A 22,116-nucleotide genomic window follows, 5' to 3' on the forward strand; every position below is an offset into this window, starting at 1 on the left:
AACATTGTCATCTCTGGATGCTTTACTCGTGTTGATCTTTAACTGGAGTCAACATTGTTGTATTTGGTCTTCTACATTATCCTGCTTGTTAACAGATGGCCAACTGACCAGCAATATTACATTCAAACGGTAATGTGGTGCTTCACATCAAGTACGAGTTTGCAAACAAGAAAAAAAAAAAGCATGAAATAAATACAATATTCAAACTGTGAACCAGATTCTAGGAATGAAAATGTACTAAAAAAGTGCAGAGGTGATATAACAACTGTATTTGTACTGTTTTAGTAAGTTAAAAGGGATAGTTTGGATGTTTTGAAGTGGCTTTTGAAGGGTTGCATGAGGTACTCATCTGTAGTCAGTGTATTACCTATAGTAGATGGAGTTTGGAGAAACAGACACGTGAGCAAAGCAATGCACTACTGTGGACGGGGGCAGCAGCAAAACCTATTTTAGATACCTAAATATATATATAAATATATATTTAGAATACTTGAAATTTGTATCTATGCTTTCTTCAAAGTGACCAGACTCTTTTGACAAAAACAGCAATTTTACCTCGCAGAACACGGTGAGTTAGTTTTGTTGTGTTATTGTGTGATTTTGGTTTTTTAAAGGGTTATTACTATTTCACATTCACGAAATTCAGCAAAGTCACACAACAACACAAACAAACTAATCTATGGAGGCAGCGGTAGACCAGCGTGTTCTGCAAAGCAAATACAATTGTTTGGTTTTTTTCCAATGGATTCTGGCGGCTTTACAGAGAGCATTGATGGATGTAACGGCTTCAGCTCACCTTTGGAATAAGCTAAAGGTAAAGTGGTGGAAATATTCCAAATATAGCATACACTTTTTTATTTAGGTGGGCCTTTTTTAGGTGTCTAAAATACATTTTGCTGCTGTCCCCATCCCCCCGTCAAGCAGTCTGTTTCTCCAAACTGTGGGCGTGTCGACCCCTATCTACTGTAGTTAAAACACTGACTATGGAGAAATACCACTCACAACCCCACTTCAAAACATCCAAAATATCCCTTTACGTTGTTGTTTTTTGGTAGGTGAATGAATAAATTCACTGAAGTACATCAAGTTCAGAACTGAAACTCCAGGTACTGTGGGTACTCCAGGTGCTCATTCTCACACACAGACACGCATACACACCTGCAGCAGCGACCGGTGAGCCAGCAGCTCTCCAGCCAGGTTCTTGTGTTTTTGTAGTAACTTCAGCACACTGCTCAGGTCCTTCCCGTAACCCTGAGCTCCCAGGATGGAGCTCTTCTCCCTGATCCAGGCCTCCGACTCCTCCAGCTCCTAACAGGAGAACAAGATGTACATTTTAACATTCAAACAAAGAAAATATTATTTAAAAAAAAAAAGATATAATCAATGAAAACATAAAAGGGAAGAGTGGGAAAAAGAAAAAAGCAAGATATGGAAAAACTATGTGAAGGACCCGTCCTCCCTGTAATGCATAAAGTCCGTCTAACACTGATCCCAGTCTGATTCTGAGAGCCTCCCAAAAAGGCAGAAGGGGAATCAGCCACATGAATCAGTAATGTGATGTAATTAGTGATTCAACAGTGTGAACCAATGACTCTTTGGACAAAGAAATCTGCTATTCTCATTATACGCTCATTACTTTCATAGTTCGTTCTAAAAGCTGACTCACTAACACTAATAACTCGTTCATCACCTCTGTGTGAGTGACTGTGTGAGTGACGGACAGCTTAGACACACATTCCACACATTAGTTAAAAATAACTAATGGGATTATAATCTGTGCCTTCTCTCCCAGTCTACAAGAGAGAAAGCTGTGTTATTCATTACTACTGTAGAATAGATATGCTGTAAAACACAAACACAGGTCCTCACTGCACTGCAGAATATTCTGTTCTTGTGCAAAAGGAACCAAAACCACAGCGTAGTTATTATTACTACAATAGTTTGCTGTGTGATTTATCATCTCTTCAGTAGATATTTCTGTTAGATTTCTCCACTAATTAGCCAGCTACCGGTATGAAAATGTTGTTAACTAAGGTTGATTGATGTATAATAAATTAAAGGTAGAGTGAGTAGGATTTCCCTCAAAAACAATGCATAGAAAACTTTAAAGCAGGTTTGACATGATGAAGATGAATTCATTTGGAATCCCAAACACAAAGACTGATGCCCCCCCCCTTCAAATGTCTTTAGTTGTTTTACACTTGAAGGTGGAGTGATGTGCAGTCACATTGAGAGAGGAGACGCAGTGATAGTTTGAATACGGGGATAACGGTGCACATTTTGCACTCGTTTGTGCACACGAAAATATACAGACATTTTGGTGAAAAGAATGATAGCATGAAAACCGTTTGAAGCATCCAACAGCTTCACATGGGGTTTACTGGCCCCCTTAACTTGCTCAGAGCAATCAACGCGGCATTATCCCGTCGCCCCGCTCTACCTGAAAGAAGGCCCACAGTTGTCTCGACTCCTCCAGCTCATCGCGCCTTTTATCTGCCAGTTGTTTCAGCTCCTCCAGACAGGTAGAGACGTGGTTGACACGGTTACAGATCACCTGTGGGTCGCACGGTTGGTAACCTGGGAAACAATGAAATGAGGTTAATGACTGTGAAAATCCCAAAATGGATACATTCACTCATTACAGAGTAGTGTTCTCTGAGCTGGACTACTGAGAGGATCACCTTACTGATATCGAGTTGTCTCAAGGTCAAATACATCTTCAGAAGACTGAATGAAATCAATACTGGTCCATTTCAGTAGACTGAGGAATAGTTCAGAAACAATTGTTGCCTCTTCGTTACTACTTAAACAAATCTTATACTTTCAAAGGTTCAATTTAGTTGTTGATATTGTCGATGCACCAATCAGCCTTTTTCAGTCCTGAACCGATTCCAGAGTTCGACCAGAGTTCATTTAATAAGCTGTATGCCTCACAGTGTGGACGTGAGTGGGATCATTCCTTCTATGAGTAAGGTCCGGTCTGACTTAAATATTGCTTTCCTAACCTTGTAAAACTAAATGTAACTAATAAATACATAGATATAAATGCACTGAATTTTTTTATTCTAAAATAACGGCATCCGATACCAGATCTGCATATTGTCCCTCTTACCCGATACAGCTAAGTGAGTCAGTATCGGACCGATATCAGCATCAGTAAAAGTAACGGTGCATCTCTAGTTACTGTGCACATGCTGTAGCTCTTATCAACACATAAGGCTTTTTGTACCAAAATGTGCATCAAATTGAATCAACGAATTCAACAAAAAATAAATAAATAAGAAAAACACAACAAACACTTTTTCAATTCAATTAGTATCCTGCATCCTGCGGTCAAAACGGCCTAACCGATGACGTCAACGCTGAAAATGCATCGACATCAATATTCTAAAAACCTTTTGCCCTTGGAGCTGCTAAATATATTCATCTGCCTGCTGCTGTAGAAAGTGTTCAGCATTATAAAATGACATAGCCTACAGTTTGTCAAAATAGAATAAACTTAAATTAATTCAAATATTAATTATTAAAATGATTGTTTAGATAAATCGTCAACAAATCAACAGGTTAATCAATAGAGAATTAGTCGATGGTGGTCAAATGGTTGTATACTTATGACACTGTTTACAAACCGGAACTCTCAGTACAACACGACAGTTTCACCTCAGATCATTCCCTTAAGTTGATTCGAACCAGATCAATTAAAAACTGCATTTCTATTCATGCCAGCCCTCATTACAGGCAATACTAACGAAAACCCCTGAAACTTTGTTCAGACTTTTACTTTCATATGAAGCTGAAGACAGATGTGTGTGTGTGTGTGTGGTATATACCTTCTATCGTGGTGAATTTGAGAGCAGAGGTGTTGAGCGTCTCGACCCGCTCGGCCTGCACTGCAATGTCGGCTTCCTGCAGACTGTGTTTCTGCAGCAGGTCGTCCACCTCCAGGAGATGCTTCCCAAAGTCCTTGGACAGAAGCTGGACCTGAGACGACGACAGGGAACATGTGTGATGTTACAATACATCAGGATGTCTTTATTTTTTACTAGTTTAATTCCCCCCCCCCCCTCTATCCTACTATATTCCCTATGTCTTAATTTCTCTTGATAAATCATGAACATGCAAACATCTTTGACTCTCTGTCTTTCTGGATCTATTTGTCGTTCTTCATGTCCACGATTTCTTTCCTCTGTCTTTGTCCAACTACTGAATACAATGGAGTGTCTCTCTCACACAGCCTGCATTACCTGTGTGTCCTCCATCCAGTCGATCATGTAGACCATGTCCTGGAACGTCTTCTGCAGGGCCAGGTTCTTCTCCAGCCGGGTCCTCCTCCCAGCCACCAGCTCCTTCAGCAGACTCCACTGGCCCAGGATGTTCTCCTTTCGTGCCAGGATACGCCGGATGTCGTAGTATCCTTCTGCCTCTATCTCCGCCCCGAGTTCCACCACCACGCCGATTCGCTCTTCATACGAGGCGATGTCCGCCTCAATGGCCTCGTGTTTCTTCATGGCCGCCTCGACTGCTGGTAGGTCGTAGCCAAAATTGTCCTGTAGGCAAAGTGAAGAACAATTCGAAAGAAAACGGTGTGAGATGCTCAAAGAAAGTGGGGAGACTAAGGGGGTGGAAGTGAAAAGAGAAAGTGAAAGAAGACAAATTAACTTGCACACAGTAGTACAGGACTTCACATGTATTCAAACACAGGTTGATTTTACAGGAATTCATCTGAATGGAACAATATTCTCTGTTGGAGGCCTACTATGTAATTTAGACTGGTGTAATACATGTGTTAGTACAAGTTATATCATGCACATATTAATTCTAATCTCAGTAAAACATCCAGATTCCATTAATATGCAAATATTTTTTTAATTTCCGAAGTTAAACTTAAAAGATGTCTCCAAGGCACTCTGAGTACTGAGTATAATAGAAAAGCCCCTGAAGCAGAGGGTCAAACTCTTCACATAAATGGTTCTGCACAAACGTCCATGTGAAGGGACAATAAGAAAACACACATTTGTGAGAGGAACTATGCAGCTCACACATCAAGTTTAAAATTGATTATTTGGTTTAATTGGTTATTTATTATTATGTCACTAATCATCTGCAATATTTGACTTTGCATCCGTGCAAAAGGGAAAAATAGTGGGCATAATACATTAAATATAATTTAGACAGGGAACTGAAAAAAACCCCCAAAAAAAACGAAATTTAGCAGGTCATCTTTTTCCCCGATGCAGTCGAACCCTTTTGCTCATTCAGTCTTCACTGGAAGAGGCCGCTGCACGAGGTCCCTACCTGCGATACGAGTCTCTGGTTCTCATTGAGCCAGGCTTGTCTCATAGTGGTTTTGTGGTCAAAGCACTGAGCCAGCAGCTCCAGCTTCTCCTGACGAATCAGCTCCTTGCGCAGAGCCACGCCCCTCTCGTGTTCTGCCTTCTCTAGCCTCTCCCAGGCCTGGACAGAAAATGGCAAAAAAAAAAAAAAAAAAACAGTTAAATAGTGGTAGTATCATAGAAAAATAGAGGTAATGTAAAATATAACTTGTTAAACAGGCCAATGTAAAGTGAAAACTTTGGACACTAAGTTTGACTGCAGGTTTTCTCTTTACTGTTCAGTAAAAGCTGAAATACTGTGTATTTTAGTAAACCAACACAGCTGGTGGATGTATATGACCTTGTTGATGTCTGAGATGAGCTTCCCATCATGAGGCACGTAGGGTTTCTGGTTGTTGGCTCTGAGCTTGCTTTGGATGGTGAACAGAAGGACCTCGAGATTCCCCTTCTCCTGAAACCTGAGCGAGAAACAGAAAACTACAGTCAGCCATCCAGCTTCACAATACGCCGTCTTCTCTTTCGACAGTCAACTTTGGTCGAGAAAAACACAAAAGTTTGAGGACGATGGAAAGGTTTCAAGGGCTCTTGTCAATTTTCTGAAAAAAAAAAGAATCCATTCGGAGAAGTATGTCACCTATCCGCTGATTATTTCTTAATAAATCGATTGTTTCGTCTATTATCTGTCAGAAAACACAACAGTGAGAATTGTCCATTGTAATTCCAAGTTCAAGGTGATGCAGTTGGTACATTTTCAATGTATCGACTTACAGATTCATTTAAATGCGTTTGGAGCTGCAATCAGAGTAGGACACCACATTGCCAGTTGTATTTACAATGTAAAAAGTCACTTAAATATCAAGATGCCATTTCAGAAATCCACAAACACGTACTTGCTGGGCTTCTCGATGGTGCAGTAGGTGGTGAAGGCCTGTAGCTGCTGCTGAACTCCGGTCAGCGAGTTGGCAAACTTCTGGTTGCTGATGACCGCGATGGTCTTTTCTATCCAGTCCAGCAGGTCTGAAGCCAGAGCCTCGTAGCGGTTGACGATCTTCTCCGCCTCAACGCAGTTGTCTAGGACCTGAGTCAGCCAGACGGAGGGGGGGGGTCGGGAGCACATTCGGAGACAAAGAATAGGGACACAGAGTTAAGAAGGAAATGAGAGAAAGAGACTTTGTTTTGAATGATAGTGTTTGTATATTTCTCTATCTCTTAAATGAACGACATTTAATGTTCTACCACGAAGGGTTTCTCGTCCTTCAATCACAACAATAACAAAAGACGGGGTGTGGTAACATCATGACGTAGCGTGGGATAATGGGAGTTGCAGTTATCTTCTCCTGTTTAGGATTCCTTCAGTGTTCATCGTTCAGGATTATTATTACTACCGAGAGATGAATCCTCATCCTCTCCAAAACAAACACAATTGTTGAAACATTTGAGATGATATAGGTGTATAGATATAGGTACATAATTCAACAAAAAAAGTAACATAGATCTGGTCGTTTTAAGACATTTTGATAAGAAAAAGTTACATATTTTACCTTTAAGTCCCTGCACATTTTGATTATTTGTTAATTGAGATTTAACTAACAAACACTGCTGGCCCTTCACCTTATATTGAATGTCTATATGTGTGTGTGTGTATCTCCACGTGTGTGCGACTTGTTACCTTGCCGACCCTCTTGCCCTCCACAATAAGAGCCTTCATCTTGGAGAAGTAGTGGTAGTAGGAGACCACGTACGTGATGATGGACTTTTCGTCTGGGTTCTCTGTGTTCACATCTGAGACGGATGGAGGTGATGGAGAGCAGAGGGGTTATGGTCTGCTTGACTTTAGGTTTGAAGCACACGCTAACTATTTATCTCAATGAGTAAAAAAAAACACTTTCATGCCACTAATTTGGTTTTGATACGGATATTGCTGTATGTGATGTGTGTCTGACTGATGACAAAAGCAGTTGAACGTTCTCACCCTCGGGGTCCAGGAGTTTGGTGAGGCCCAGGTGCTGCTCAGCGATGTTGAAGGCTTGCTGGAGGTTGTGGGTTGCATTGGACCGCGTCAGCTTGTGGAACTCTATCAGGTCGGACCTGGAGGGCGCAAGATGATGAAACAGAACTTGTCATGTTTATATGACACTAATCCTAAAATCCGCCAAACCCGCTACACGTCTCTCCACTTTATCTCTGTCATGGAAACATGTTAGAATAAAAAAGACACAGCTACCTGTGTCTGTGTATGAGGGCGTTGAAGGCGAGGCCGTCTCTCCAGCAGGTGGTGAAGTTCTGGATGTTGACCTCAGGGTACCTAAACACGGGGAAATCCCTTTCTCACAACTTGAAACTGAAACCGCTAACATACCGACTTGGCACTTTTACATAAACGGCCATGAAATTCACAGTTGCAGCTTCCAGTCTCGAGTATTGTTTTATTCCACTGCTCACCCTGCGGTCTTCATCTGGCACCAGAGCAGCAGGGCATCCTTGGCAGAGCGAGTTTCTCTGTTGTCCTCCGTCTCTATTTTGATCACCTGGATCTGAACAAGAGCACAGCGAAGCAAACAGGTCAGTGCTCGTGGACGAGACCTCCTGGCACAGACCCTGCTTTCTTTTTCTGTATTTACCTGTTCCTTAATGAAGACTGAGTCAGATCAGGAGGTTTTGTTTTGTCTCTTTGTTATATGGCAATAACTATGCCGCTTCAAAAAAGACCACAAGCGGTGATAAGATCCTTGATTCAATTTAAGTAAAGCAACCATAGCTAAGATTTGTCTAACTGCGACAAAGTTTGTCACCAGCTTGAGTCCTGCCCACAAAGGCTCTGATTGGCTCAGCAGCCACGAGAGCAAAACCAGCCCTATTTGAATCACTTGTAAAAAAAAAAAAACTGAGATCAGGGCGGCAACTCAGACTCTGTCAGGAGCAGTATTCCTGAAACAGAATCCCTAAAACCTTGAAGGAACGCACACAGTGAGAGAAGCTGATCAGTAAAAACAGACAAGAGCAGTAAGAGCTGAGAGATCTCAAGGCAAGGAAGTGTGGAGCCTTTGTGACGCCTGATGGTAGGTGACAGTGACAACCATTCAGCCAATAACATCACAGTGACATGATCGAAGGTAATTGGGGACGTGACACCCTGGAATCAGCTGCTACCCGTGTCAACACTGCACGCACACACGCAGCCTTACGTATAGCACACACACACACACACACACACACACACAATGCCTATGCATGAACACACAGGCAAGAAGATGAACACTACACGTGAACACAAATAGAGACCAGATGAGGTTTTGGGATTATGCTAAAATCATTAATCCGTCTCTTTATCCTGAGACAATATCACAATGTGAAACCATTATATACTGGAATTTTACATTTTAATTAAGCGCAGGTATAGCTATCAGTTGTCAGGAATGAAAGAGTTGGATCGGTGCATCCCTATATCAAATGAATTATCATTAAATCCCACAAATTACCAATGGAATAATCATTCGAAATGATGGTTAGCTGCTGTCCTAGCAGGAGTAAAAGAACTGTAAGTTGAAAATACTTGCAGAATTCAAACTTTGCTATGGTTTGTCTATAATTATGTGAAGTGTGTCTGCTGTAACTCGTCTCTTCTTTCTTTGCTGTCGACTTGTGCCAGATAAACCCAGAGGACATGTATAAAATGTTGCTAGCATCTCACCAATAACCAGCACACAACATCTACATATGAACCATCTCACCAAGATTAAATTAGCATTCAGTTTGAATCTGAATCTATATAGCCGGTCAAATATACAGTAAAGCTGCATCTATGTGTCTCATTGTAAACAGCAAGTGAGCCGGCAGTGTGTTCGGTAAGCAAATGCTCTCACACACACAAGCACACACACACACACACTGCAACACAAGGACATTCGGTCAAACATATATAACACTATAATTGAAGTCACTGCAAATAATAACAGCCCGTTATTATTTGTGAATGGTTCTGTAAATACGTTAGGATTACCTCTTCCTTTGCCTGTCAATCCTCTCCCTTCCTTCCCCCCTCTCTCTCTCCCTCTCTCTCTCTGTCCCTCTCTCTCCCTCTCTTTCTGTCTCGCTCACTCTTTCCGCCTGCCTGCAGTTACTGCAGTAGTTCGGTCCTACCTGCTGACTGGACAAAGCAAACTCTCACTCTCGCCACAGAGGAAGGGAGGAAATGGGAAAAAAAAGGTGGAGATGAGGAGAGACAAAGTGCAAGTTAACTGGGAGCCGCTCGGACGACCTTGGACAATTCTCCACCCTGCTGACATTATACTTAGCATTTAAATGAAGCTATTGACCTTATAAACACGCCTTCAGATTTTGAATCAAGCCACAGATTCTGTTAGTATCACAATTATGGAGAAAAAAAATAAAACAATTGTATGTAACGGTAAAAATCCCAGGCCTGGACCACGAGCAAGCTACAAAAACAACTGACAACAAAATGTACTGTGTACTTTAAAATGCAATGTGTACCAGATCAGCCAGGTGTCCCATACTGTAAACATAATGAGAACATCACATTGTCTTATTATGAAATAAATGTGATGAACTGTTTTTTTTACTATGAGACAAAAGTAAGGCTATTTTAACGTGACCAAAACGATTGAGCTTTTAGTTTCCTGTTTATTCTTCACATCAGTAACTTGACCAAATATATTCAGACTGATTTGGTACCATTGTTAGTCTGAAATATCACCCAAATAAATGTGATGGACTTTCTTTGTGTGCTGTGCAGTTTAGTTTTTAACATTATTTCATTCAGTGATAATTATTTTAAATTTATTTTCTCTGTTCAAACCCTAATATTTAATCTTTCAACATGGTCCCTCTATATTGTGTGTATTTTCTTTTCATTTAGATTTCTTTATATTATTTCTATATAAACATTCTAAAAGCCTGTCATCGGTTGGCGCAAAGTAAAATGAAATCATGCAGGTTGAACTGAAACCTCTTCAGCTCAGACTCCAGCATCAACTAGCCCACCGCGAACAGACCCGATCCGGCTTCGCTTCCGCCTTCGACCTGCAGTCGGTGTGCCGGGGGGAGGAGGAGAGCTCAGCACCCGGCAGCAGCTCGCTGCTCTGTCGGTCCCCTCTGGGAGACAACGCCGACACCACGCTGCTGGAGGCCCAGGCCGTATTGCTGGATCAGCTGGAGGGAAAGGAGGCACGGGAGAACCAGAACCAGGACTGAGCTGGGTAGACTGACTTTAATGTTTGTAAAGTGTCTTTGAGAATTTTGAAAAGCGTAATATAAATAAAATGTATTATTATTATTATTATTGGACCCTGCTGCAGTAAAATGAGAGGTTTGCTAAAGGGGCTCTGGCGCTCGGAAACACTACCACTTTCATCCACAGGGGCCGCTAAAATCAACACAAAATGAAGGTTCCTTGTCGAAACTTTAAATAATGGCAGGTGTTTAAAGGCTGATATGATAATAAAAAGAATTGCAGTAACCTAAATGAGCCAAACAGACAGCAGTAAAGAGTGTGGTACACTACATCGCAACTGAAGAACCTGATTTCTATGAGGAAGTGTTTCCGAGCACCAGATTTACTTTAGGAAGCCTCTCATTTTACTGCAGCAGGGGTCTGAAAGGGCCGGCCCTCTCAGTCCTGGTTCTGGTTCTCCCTTGCCTCCCTTATCTCCAGCGGACCCAGCAATGCTGCTTGGGTCTCCAGCAGCGTGGTGTCGGTGCTTTGGTCCTGGCCTCTCCCCATCCCACCAGAGCTTCTGACTGCTGGTTGAACGCTGCAGTAAAGTGAGATCTTGGTCTGTCCGCGGTGGGCTGGTCGTTGCTGGAGGCCCCACCAGAGTCTGAGCTGAAGGAGTTTCTGTTGAACCTGCATGATTTCATCTGATTTAGCGTGGAATCCGACCCGAATAACTACATAGAAACAGCCAATCTTCTTGCTGATGGTCTCGTTTACTTATGCAAGTCATATAGAGGCATCAGTGTAACATTGAGACTGTTTCATAACCAGTAAATACTTCCTGACATTAACTTAACACATCACTGAGGGAGAACACTGACTGTAGGTCACAGTTAGGCCACACCCTTTGCTTATACACAACATCAATGCTGGTGGCTTCCCATCAGCCAACCATCCTTTCCCCCGATCCTAACTTCTTTCATAATTACTCTTACTCTCTTTTACACACACACACACACACACACACACACACACACACACACACACACACACACACACACACACACACACACACTCCTGAACACCAGTCCTCTGCACTGATCTTCTTTCTCAGCGCATGCACAATTGAAGAGACCATCGACTGGTGGCTCCTGGGAGCATGAGAGCGGGACAGCAGCCAAGCTCACAGCTAATGGCGGCAGAACTAGCAGTCAGCTAACGCTAATACAGCCGAATACTGTCCGGTTACGAGCTAGACTCAAAACACAAACAGGCATTCCAGAATTAACAAACAAGCATGTTAGCAAGCCTGATATTTTCTTAAGCAGCACTGTACTACAGCTATTAAATCTATTCGTGCAGTATATTTCTAGATTTTCTACAGTCCACTTAAAAGGCTGGTCCATATATATTTATATATATAGATCTATATATATAAATCTATATATAGCAGTTTTTTTACTCAGCTATATTGTAAATGAGGTGTCTACCTCTGTATTTAAATTAGTTAGTTCGTATCCGAAAGTCACACAATAACACAAACAAACTAACACGATCGAGGCAGCCGTAGATCAGCAACTATCGTGTTCTGGGAGGTCAAATTTGTGTTTTTGTGGAAGGAGTGTTTTAAGGCTTTTAAGAGAGCGATATAACGGCTTCAGTTCCCTGTTGGAGAGGGCTGTCTGGCGGCACGGTAAAGAGGTGAAAGTATTCTAAATATAGCGTTTATATTTGATTTTGATTTCTTTCCCATTCGGAAAAAACGGAAAAGAACGACGATGGAGTGGACCTTTAACTAATGACCTAACATGTCATTCAGATTAAAGACTGAAACTTGACTTTGTACAATGCTGTTTTAGAAAATGTTGTTATCAAGGACAAAAAAAATAACTATAACACACGTCTGTGTAAGGTGCGGTTTTGTGATCTGACATGCACACTTCCATATCAATTATGCAATCAAGGAACTTAAACAGGCTTAAACAGTGAACGTCATACAACATTCATTTCAACATTTACACTGAAATTACGAGTCCACTCATATTGCACACAGAACATCTTGAAGAGGATCACTGAACACACTAAGACAGTCTGCTGGCGGTGCTGTTAAATGTGCTTTGTGGTCGGTCGCCGGGCCTACCATGACAATACCCGGAGACAGCTGCTCGGCGGCTGTGCACCATGAATGTTACAGGAGGGTCTGAATAATGCCAAACAAGCATTTTGTGCCAAAGCCACGCTGTAGTGCTGAAGCGTAAAAGAGAGACTTCTGCTGTTCTTACATGGCAGGAACTGATCCTGTATCACTGCTGCTAAGGCCTGGAAACCTGTGTGTGTGTGTGTGTGTGTGTGATGTGTGATACAATGTGCATGTCAAGTTAATATGTGATGTAGTGTGTGTGTGTGTGTGTGCCCTTGTTGAAGAGCAGACTGGAAGGCGACTGGTACCTTCGAGGCCTCTAAGCCCTGAGTGACATTCAGGCTTTATCCACTAAACACCGCTGTCGCACACTGATGATGCGGCAGTTGTGACCAGCCCCCCCCCAAAACAGAACCGCTGGCAGCTCGTCCTAAATGAAGCCACTGCCGATGACAGCATCATTGTGCTTCAGTGGGTAGCACTGGAACGTGCGCCAGCATCACAGATATTCATCACAGCCAGCATATTGCCAAATCAACCAGCGAGAAATCTTATTTTAACCGTTACTAAAATCACAGCTTCCTCACTGTTTATATTGAAAACTGGTACCAAAGGTGAAATATAACACTTCAGATGTCAGAGAAAACCAAAATCGTGTTTTTCTCATGGCCATAAGAAGTCTCTCAAACCTAACCACGACATCACGAGCTGTGATAACATGTCAGAATCCTAACAGAACGTGGGTGCTGTATATGGGTTTGTGTTTACCTGGAAGCGTAGGATGATGGTCCACATGAGGCCCAGGGTGAGACGGTGGTTGCCATCCACGATGTCATGGGAACCCACATTTTCCAGGTGAACCCTCTGTTCTTTAAGGAACTGCAGGGCTTTGTCCACGTTCTCCAGGCAGTGGATCCGCATGCGACCCCGTGTAGGCCTTGGCTGGGGGGGAAATCACAGGGATTATAAACAGAGACCACATACAGCACCTTTAAGAGTTAACACTTCACGTGCTGAGACAGATCAATGACGAGAGACTACAAAACAGACACCAAGCCCCTTGTAATTTGCCGTTATGTGCATGTGTGTGTGTGTTCCCACCAGCAGCTCTCCACTGAGGACCTCCAGCAGTCTGGTGAGCATGTATCCATCCCTCAGATCGTTGTAGAGGTCCGCTATGCGACACGACACTCGGGCCAGATGGGAGTTAACCCACTTGGTAAAAGTCTTCTTCTGCACTGCATCTCGCTCGTCTGAGGGAAACGAACGAATCAGCGTCACATCAAAGGGAGGAATAATGCTTGGAGTCAAATATTCACCTAAATAATATTAGCTAACATTAGCATTCAAGCATATTGTGCTTACAGCCTAATCTAGTGAGATGCTGTACCTGATTTGATACTTTTTAATTTAAAAGTCAAGCCATAGATCAGTCTTGATAAAACTATTGAACAGAAAAAAAAAACTAAAATTCAAAACAGCCAACACCATGCCAACACTATGCCTCCATGCAGATGTGTGTGTGTGTGTGTGTGAGTGTGTGTGTGAGTTAGCACGTGCGTGACCTCTGACCTGCCAGGGCCCTGATGCGGGAGCACTCGAACAGCTTGGAGCTGGTGCACTCCGTCTCCCAGAATCCTGAGCTGCTTGGTCGGTTGTTGTTGTTGAGCTGGCGCTGGGCTTCCGCGTTGTCCAGGTCTGGGGAGGCATTAGCCATCGCGCCCGACACCCTGCAGCACACACACAGATACAGGACAATACATGATGTCAGTCATATTTACCCAAAGTAGTAAATCAATCAATTAGTTGATCAGTAAAAAAATGTATTGACAACTCTATGTCTTTTTTTAATCAGCAAAAATGAAAAACATTCTCTAGTTTCAGCTTCATAAATGTGAATATTTGATCTTAGGGTTTTGGTTGGTCAGATAAAATAAGACATTTGAAGACTGGGAAATTCCAATGACCAATTGAACAATTTACATATTAAATGATTAATCAATGAATCAAGAAAATAATCTGCAGATTACTTGATAATGAAAGGAATCGTAAATTGCCGCCCTAATGTCAAAGTAGTGGTGCTTATTCTCAAGAGACAGTTTTGTTCAAAATGGTTAAAATGCAGTTTTTTGACACACATGTTTAGACATAATACACACATGTACATTCATTTCAACGTATGTAAAGTAGGGATGCCCTCTCTTAGTCGATTAGTCTACTTCACAGTTGTTTTGGTCTTAGTCCAATAAGAGTTCTTCAGTGGATTAGTTGTTTTTATGCTTTTTGCATGCTGAATGAGTCATTTCCAAGAAAATGTATATATATATATATATGTACATATATCTGGTAAATGTAAAAGGTTTAAAGTGGCGCTTTGTGTTGTTCCTCAAGGAGAAACTCAGTTATACAGATCTGTTGATTAAAATCGACTGACCTATTTGTCGACAAAATTGTAGAAGTGTTAGTCAACTAGGAATGTCTTTGTCCTCATGTTAAGATATTAACACACGTGCTGTACAGACACACACTCATACATGCAAAGGGCAGCAAGAAAGGTGGTGTGGAGAGGCAGCTCACACTTCATTATTAAACTCTGACTGACACCGTTTGACCTTTATTGAGCCACACAGGCTCACCCAAACAAATTCAGATTCTCACGGGGAAAAATATGAAACATTCACTGCAATATTCCCGATTTAATTAAAAATGCACAAAGGACACGGCTCACAGCAACTACTATTCATGTCGAGTCCATGAAAAGCATTTCCTTCCCATTCATGAAAGATGCAGCACCTGTCCTTGGCAGTATTTTCTACAAAAGATACGCTTAAAATAAAATCCCTCAGAAGGTGGGAGACAGAGAGTAAAAATGATCTGGCTCGTCTCTCTGACAGCTGACAACCGGAGGATAAAAATAGCTTCCAAACTTAAATGGAAATGTTCAAGACGTCAAAATGACAACGAAAAGAATCAGTTCAACTTTCATATATTTATTAGTTTCAGTCTTATTTTACATCAAATAACAGATTTCCATCCAATCTTAACAAAACGCACTGGATGTTCTCCTGGGAACGTATTTACAACACATCCTGAAGCTAAAAGTCCCTCCAACAGTAACTGATGAGAAGAAAACTAAAACAAGGGAATCTCAGTCCTAACTTCAGGACTCATAAAAACTCCTAAAGTTATGTGTTTGATGCCATTTAAAATATACGCAACAAGTCAATATTTCATATTGATGAATCTATTCATTCTATAAATGAATTTCATTTGATCCTTACTAAAGGCTGCTCTCAGCAGCTTTGTGAATACTTCTTAAGAGAGAGATCCTAGTTATGAAGCCATGGTGGTGAAGATAAGATCCTTTGTGAATATGTAAACAATATGCTTCAAGCTCCGGAAATCCATAGTAGACATACAGATCAGCAAACTCTGTGACAGGACACGTTCTCGCTCTTATGCAGACAGTTTGCAGTTTTTTATACTTTCTTCATGATATTTCACTGATCTCCTTTTAAACAGAAAATCTGCATATTTATAATCTCTGTCAGTGTATGTCGTCAAAAACTAAAAACAATGTACAAAGCACTTTATACCGCAATCTGCATAGTTCTTTTTAAAGTTATGCAGGCATGTTTTGGGAAGTGCTTGAAACATTAACATAAAGATGGCCAGCAGCAGGAAAGACTGAGGACGTTTTGATCCTTTTTTTCACCCACAGTAAAAGCTCATCAGTATAACAATCCACTGTAACACACATGCATTTCAAGCTGACTACAGACACTGCTCTCTAACAGGGACGACAATTTCTAAGACCACTTTTCAAGCCACAATGAGTTTACGGCGAATCCTAAAAATAGCCACGTATGCGAGTCGTGGTGAAGGTTACACTGTTACATTAGTTTTAACCTGTTCCTGCCCCGTTCCTCTTTGTGTTACACACATAAATATATGCATTGGTTTCTCCTGAAGAGCACACGTGTGCCCACAAGACACAAGATACAACATTTGGTGCTCTTCTCCAAGGCTGCTGAGGGGAATACATGTGTGTGTGTGCACGTCGTGTGCTTACATTGCAGTTTTGCATTAATACAAACTGTATCTTTGGAGGTTTATGATTCATGACTAATTGATTCATTCGGGGTTCCTCTGTCGTTTTCTGACTCAACCCTAAGTCTCTTTGTCTCCCCCTCACCCCTCACCCCCTTTTTCTGGCCTCTCCCTCCCTCGCCACTGCAACAAAAGTCCTCGCTGCTGTCACCAAACCTAAAGCCACTGGAAAACAACGTAGCCATATCGAGTAAATGTCAGCGTGCCCCGTAAGACAGAGAGGGGAGGGGTAGCTGTGTGCACATGCACTTAGCCGTTCTCCCTGGAGAGAATAGCAGCAAAACATCACAGCGCTGTGTATATCTGGTGATGAAGCAGATAGAGGGCTGAACCCCGCAGAAGTGAAACCTACGGGAAAAAGGAGTTGATTTATAGGTCAGCTGCATCCATCTAATGAAAACGACAGCTTGTTTATAGCTGTGAAAGAAGGTGCTATTCTCACTGCGTCGTTCAGTAAAGGACGCGATCAAATCAGTTTTACACGCAAAAAAATAAATAATGTAATCAGTGATGCAACGAGTGATTACATTCTGGAATAGCTTGGTCTATAAAATGCCAGAAAAATTGTGATAAATATTTATCGAATTGCCCAAGAGCCGAAAGGGAAATATTCAAAAGCCTTGTTTTGTCCGATCGGCAGTCCTAAACCTTTAAAAAGCCGGTGTTTGTTTGGCTTTTTTATATATATATATATTGTTGCTAATGCATCCTCTATATAATATATTTGAACATGGTGTATTTTGCCTCAGATGAGTGGCAGTCGATGGTGTGATCTCAGATGATCTCCCATGTTCAACCTCCCTTAATCTTTGTACATGTTTCACATATACCAGCATTTCCCTTTAGAGAGGGAGAGCCAAATCAAGGTAGGTTGCACACAGTCCACTGCCGACTGAACTGACTGATATTCAGCCCTCTTACTGATATCTATCTACTAAGCATGAAGCTAGCAAAAGGTTCATATAGATGCATGCCGCAGCTACGGAGCAGTACGTGGAGAATAAAACAGCCAATCAGCAGGCCTGTCACAATAGTTACGTTGTAGGACTTATCGTACCATATAAGGATATGACTTTGACCATTTTCGCTGACCTCCCTATTGCCTTGTGTGTTTACATGCGTGTTTGTTTACATAAGAATGTCACCACCATTTAATGTGACGCTAGAATAAACAACGCTGTTTGCAGACATTATAAGACATTGCACATTTTTGTTAACAGAGCCTGAGAGTCCATCTCATTTATTGTTTTGTGGCTTCATTTCATGTCGTATTGATTTCAAAATATTTCTATTTTCTTTTTCCACATTCCAATTCTAATGTTTGAATATTCTTAAGAATTAAAAGTTCATTGAGCTTTGAAAGGGTGTACTTGCATCAAATGTTATTATATTATCATAATATCAGTGGCATAAAATGGTTTTAAAATGACAATAATATTATTGATGGAAATCATTTCTGGGGCAATATATTGTCCAACAAAAAAACAGTTTTCCTAACAGTCCTACTAATCTGAAAACTAGCTGGATTTTTTCAACCATGTTGTTGCTTAAATGAAATATTGCTAAAAATCCATGAAAATATTGCTGTCTCAGCGTCACCAGACTTTAAAATGAAAATGACCGTATTGCTATAGCGCAGAAAGAGAGACTCGTGGTAGAAGCCGACAGTATAAGAATAGCCATCGTAAGACGTTTGTAATATCATGATAAATCATTATAAGAAACATTATGATGTCATGATAACATCAACAAATGGAATCAAAACCCATCGGTGGATTACAGAGTCTGTAATTTAAACTGCCTTAATCTCATTACAGTCAACATACTATATGTGTGTGTGTGTGTGTGTCCTCTGTTCTCCTAGCCGTGATCCTCGCCTAACCTCAACCACCTGGTGTCCCTCAATCAATCAGAGTCACGCTGCTCTGATTTATATTTGTGTGTGTGTGTGTGTGTGTTATCACTGTTTTTCTAATAATCGGACTCAGCTGTTGAGGAATCAGCCGGCCCCAGGCAAGAGCGACAATCACACCCACATTCCCGAAATAAATGGTCAAATTCGAAAGAGTGGAGTCTGAGATGTCCTGGCCAAAAAGAATGGATCCTGCACATCCCAAACTAAGATAAACCCGATAACTTCACAAGGGTTCATTCCTCATCACGAGTAAACTGAGCTTCCTGTGTAAAAATCGGTAACGTGCGCCTCTTGAGTTGTGTTTCTTCATTTATCATCACACACAAACACACTGTAGGCAAATTCCCTTCCATGAAGGTTGTGAAACAGACTGTAAACACACAGTGTTATCCGACCTGACTGCAGCGTCAAAAACAAAGTGCTGAGTAATGCTGCTGCTCTCACAGCCAGCCGGTATGGAAAGTTGATCAGTCATCAACACCTAAAACCACAAAGCTGCACTAAAACCCAAGTGATGGAGTAGATTCTCTGCGTTGGTTAAAACGGTTGAGATCCATCAATTTAGTTGTGTTGACATTGTGTAAACTCAGACGAATCGAACACTAAATCTGGAGCAGAAGAGTAAGAGAAACAACACCACGAACACAGGATCAGATAAAAGATGCTTCTGGATCTTTTTGTGCTTTCCCAGACTGGAGAGGGATCGGGTTCTGGTTCTGATGGACTCAACAGGGTTACAGGGTTCATATGTTTAAGTCTGTCCGGGACACATGAGTCTACTGTTCCAACACTGAAGGATCAAATGTTTCAACAGCAGCAGCCTCTCTGATCTCTCCATGGAGCTGGAAGAAAGAGGAGGAATCACCGCTGTGTGTGTGTTCGTGTGTGTGTGTGTGTGTGTGTGTGTGTGTGTGTGTGTGTGTGATCCCACATTCATTGTAAAACCTCAGTGGAAAAATCACACACATACATTGAAGTCAAACACCTGCCTTTTTACCGACACAAAATATGACAATGATGAAAATCGTTTTTTACTGAAAATCAATCCTTTGCAGAACGGGCCTTATCTTTGTGAGGAGAAAGCAGAGTCGGGCTGAATAGATATGTCGATTCATCATTTACTGGATCAACAAAACTAATCAGCGACCATTTTTAAGGATAAATAATAAACATCCTCCGGTTCAAGGTTCTCAAATTTCAGGATTTGCTGGTGTTTATTGAGTAGTAACCTAAAACGTATTTGGGTTTTGGTCTATTCATCAGACAGAACAAGCGATTTGAATAAGTCACCCGGGAAACTGTAACTTTTATTTATTTTTTCTTCAAAAAGAACAAAACAAATATTCCATTAACCGAGAGAATAATTCATGAATAATTGTTGGTTGCAGCCGTGAAACAGATGCGGAGGAGGATAGTCGAGTTGTCATGTCCCTCCCACGATGTTTGATTGACATTCTAAGTAAAAACAATAACGGGCACCACAGATGTCTTCTCGTCCCTCGCTCTTCACCATGTAGATCATCTGAGGCATCCCTGTTTTTATTCTGGTGGACCGACCCAAACCCGAACCTCAACACGGTTTATAGGACAGCATCGAAAAAGAAATGTTCTATATTCAGAGTGGCCATCTTTGCCCCCCCCCCAGGTGGTTTGAGTGTGTTTGTGTGTTGCTCTTTCAGCTGCTCGTCCTTGCCTGTCAGTCGCAGTGACATAGTTGTAAGCTGTTTGAATACACTTCAGCCTCTTCTTGTACATTACTGTGTATTCTGATTCATGTTATTAACAGTCTTACTGGTGAGATGATCACACAGCGAGCTGTTACTGGTGAATATTAGGGATGAAACTAATGATCGCCATAATCTCTCAATTAGTTTTTTCATTTAAATAATTGACTGTTGAGTCCATACACATAAAAAATAGTTGAAAAAAACATCACCATATTAATAGAGGAGAATAATTGATTATCAAAATGATTACTAATACATTTTCTATTGATTTACTACTCAGTCGATTATATACTATATAGTATGTGTATACAACCTGTGTGTGTGTGTGCAGAACTGTCAGTTGTTGTGCTTTCTCCTCTAAACCACTCAGTGTTGTTATTGCCCTCTCTCCCCAGCTATGCTGTCGCCGTTGGTAACTACAATAAATCACCATAACACCAATGGTGTAATGAAAGCGTCGACCCCCCCCACACCCTGCACTGCTCTCTCCTTTTATTATCCTCCACACTTCTTCACCCGCCCTGTCCCTCTATTCCCACTTGTCCCTGCAGTGTCCTAACCTCCAGTCCCGTCTCTGGCCTACACAACTGGTGTTTTGGGTTAGAAGCATTTTGGGCACGGTGACGCCCATTATTACCAAAGAGTGACAATACTCTTTCCAGTACACAAGATGCCAAACGTCAGGCGCCCTTGAAACAAGCACCTAACCCGTGAATGCTGCAGTGAGGCAGCTCGGTCGCCAACACTCGCGAGTTCAGTGGCCGAAAGCTGCCGGTCCGGAGCGGCTTACGCTTGTGCTGGATGGTGCTGAAAAAAAGGAGCTTGTTGGCTTCTTTTGGATTATTATTTATTGAGTTATATTAGTTAGAATTTGCATAGTTTTCGTCTCAGAGGTCCCATCACGTCAGGTCAAGCACTGCCTACTAGCTAGATGCACACAAGAGGAACTGGAAGAAGAATTAAACCATAAGTCCATCTAAGGTTTTAGAAACGTCTGTGGTTTGAGTCAGTAAAGTAATGTGACTTGATCCAGAATTACACGTGTGTCATTGTATTCTTTTGATCTTGTAGTAACCTCTGAAGAGTAAACAAACAGCAAACAACTGAGTGGGCCCAGATCCCCTCTTTAGGAACCCCTCATCAGACCCTTTCTTCCCTCCTCCAGAGGTCACGTTTTCCTTAGCCCAACAGTTATCAGGGTGGATTCTACAATACTGGATGTCACCGACTGACCAAACACCAACTTGAGACTGAAACACATGGTGTACACTGTACAGGATTCATTTAGACTGTAAGCAAGCACTAGTTGGTGAGGGTATCTATAGAGTGGATTTTTACATAATGATGACAGCTGTGTAGCAGACACGTAGCCTAAAAGGTAAGTTGATTGATTAAGCTGGCAATATTACTTTTTTTTTCCTTCCCATGAATACTTTCTGATCGTCCATCTCTTTTTGAGGTTAGGTTAGATTTGAGTGAGAGAGGCAGTCGTAATCAAGAGGGAGTGATTTTATAGAAGAGAGATGTTACAGGGAGCCAGAAAGGCTGACGTGGAAGAGGAGAGGTGAAATAGTGAGAATCAGGGAAAAGGACAGAAATCGAAAGAGCAAGAAAGAGCCGGTGGGGCATATCACCCGAAAGATGAAGAGAGAGAGAGAGAGGGAGAGGGAGAGAGAGAGAGAGAGAGAGAGAGAGAGAGAGAGAGAGAGAGAGAG

At 41.7% G+C, this 22,116-nt stretch overlaps 1 protein-coding gene across 4 annotated transcripts in view; it reads right to left on the bottom strand.

Moving 5' to 3' along the window:
• The window catches only part of sptbn4b (spectrin, beta, non-erythrocytic 4b), an 81,711-nt gene that overhangs the window by 56,700 nt on the left and 2,895 nt on the right, over positions 1-22,116 (bottom strand). For all 4 annotated transcript variants that reach the window (XM_031863550.1, XM_031863548.1, XM_031863551.1 and 1 more), the window contains exons 2-15: positions 14,222-14,379; positions 13,751-13,902; positions 13,418-13,591; positions 7,776-7,867; positions 7,558-7,638; positions 7,306-7,421; positions 7,003-7,115; positions 6,224-6,411; positions 5,674-5,791; positions 5,296-5,454; positions 4,245-4,547; positions 3,831-3,981; positions 2,441-2,577; positions 1,159-1,308 (exon numbers count right to left, since the gene is read on the bottom strand). In XM_031863550.1, the coding sequence (XP_031719410.1) occupies positions 1,159-1,308; positions 2,441-2,577; positions 3,831-3,981; positions 4,245-4,547; positions 5,296-5,454; positions 5,674-5,791; positions 6,224-6,411; positions 7,003-7,115; positions 7,306-7,421; positions 7,558-7,638; positions 7,776-7,867; positions 13,418-13,591; positions 13,751-13,902; positions 14,222-14,366 (2,079 nt within the window). In that variant the 5' untranslated portion in view covers positions 14,367-14,379. The remainder of the gene's footprint in view (positions 1-1,158; positions 1,309-2,440; positions 2,578-3,830; positions 3,982-4,244; positions 4,548-5,295; positions 5,455-5,673; positions 5,792-6,223; positions 6,412-7,002; positions 7,116-7,305; positions 7,422-7,557; positions 7,639-7,775; positions 7,868-13,417; positions 13,592-13,750; positions 13,903-14,221; positions 14,380-22,116) is intronic.

Source organism: Anarrhichthys ocellatus, unplaced genomic scaffold, assembly GCF_004355925.1.
Source record: "Anarrhichthys ocellatus isolate YVR2014 unplaced genomic scaffold, GSC_Weel_1.0 scaffold29, whole genome shotgun sequence".
Lineage (NCBI taxonomy): Eukaryota > Metazoa > Chordata > Actinopteri > Perciformes > Anarhichadidae > Anarrhichthys > Anarrhichthys ocellatus.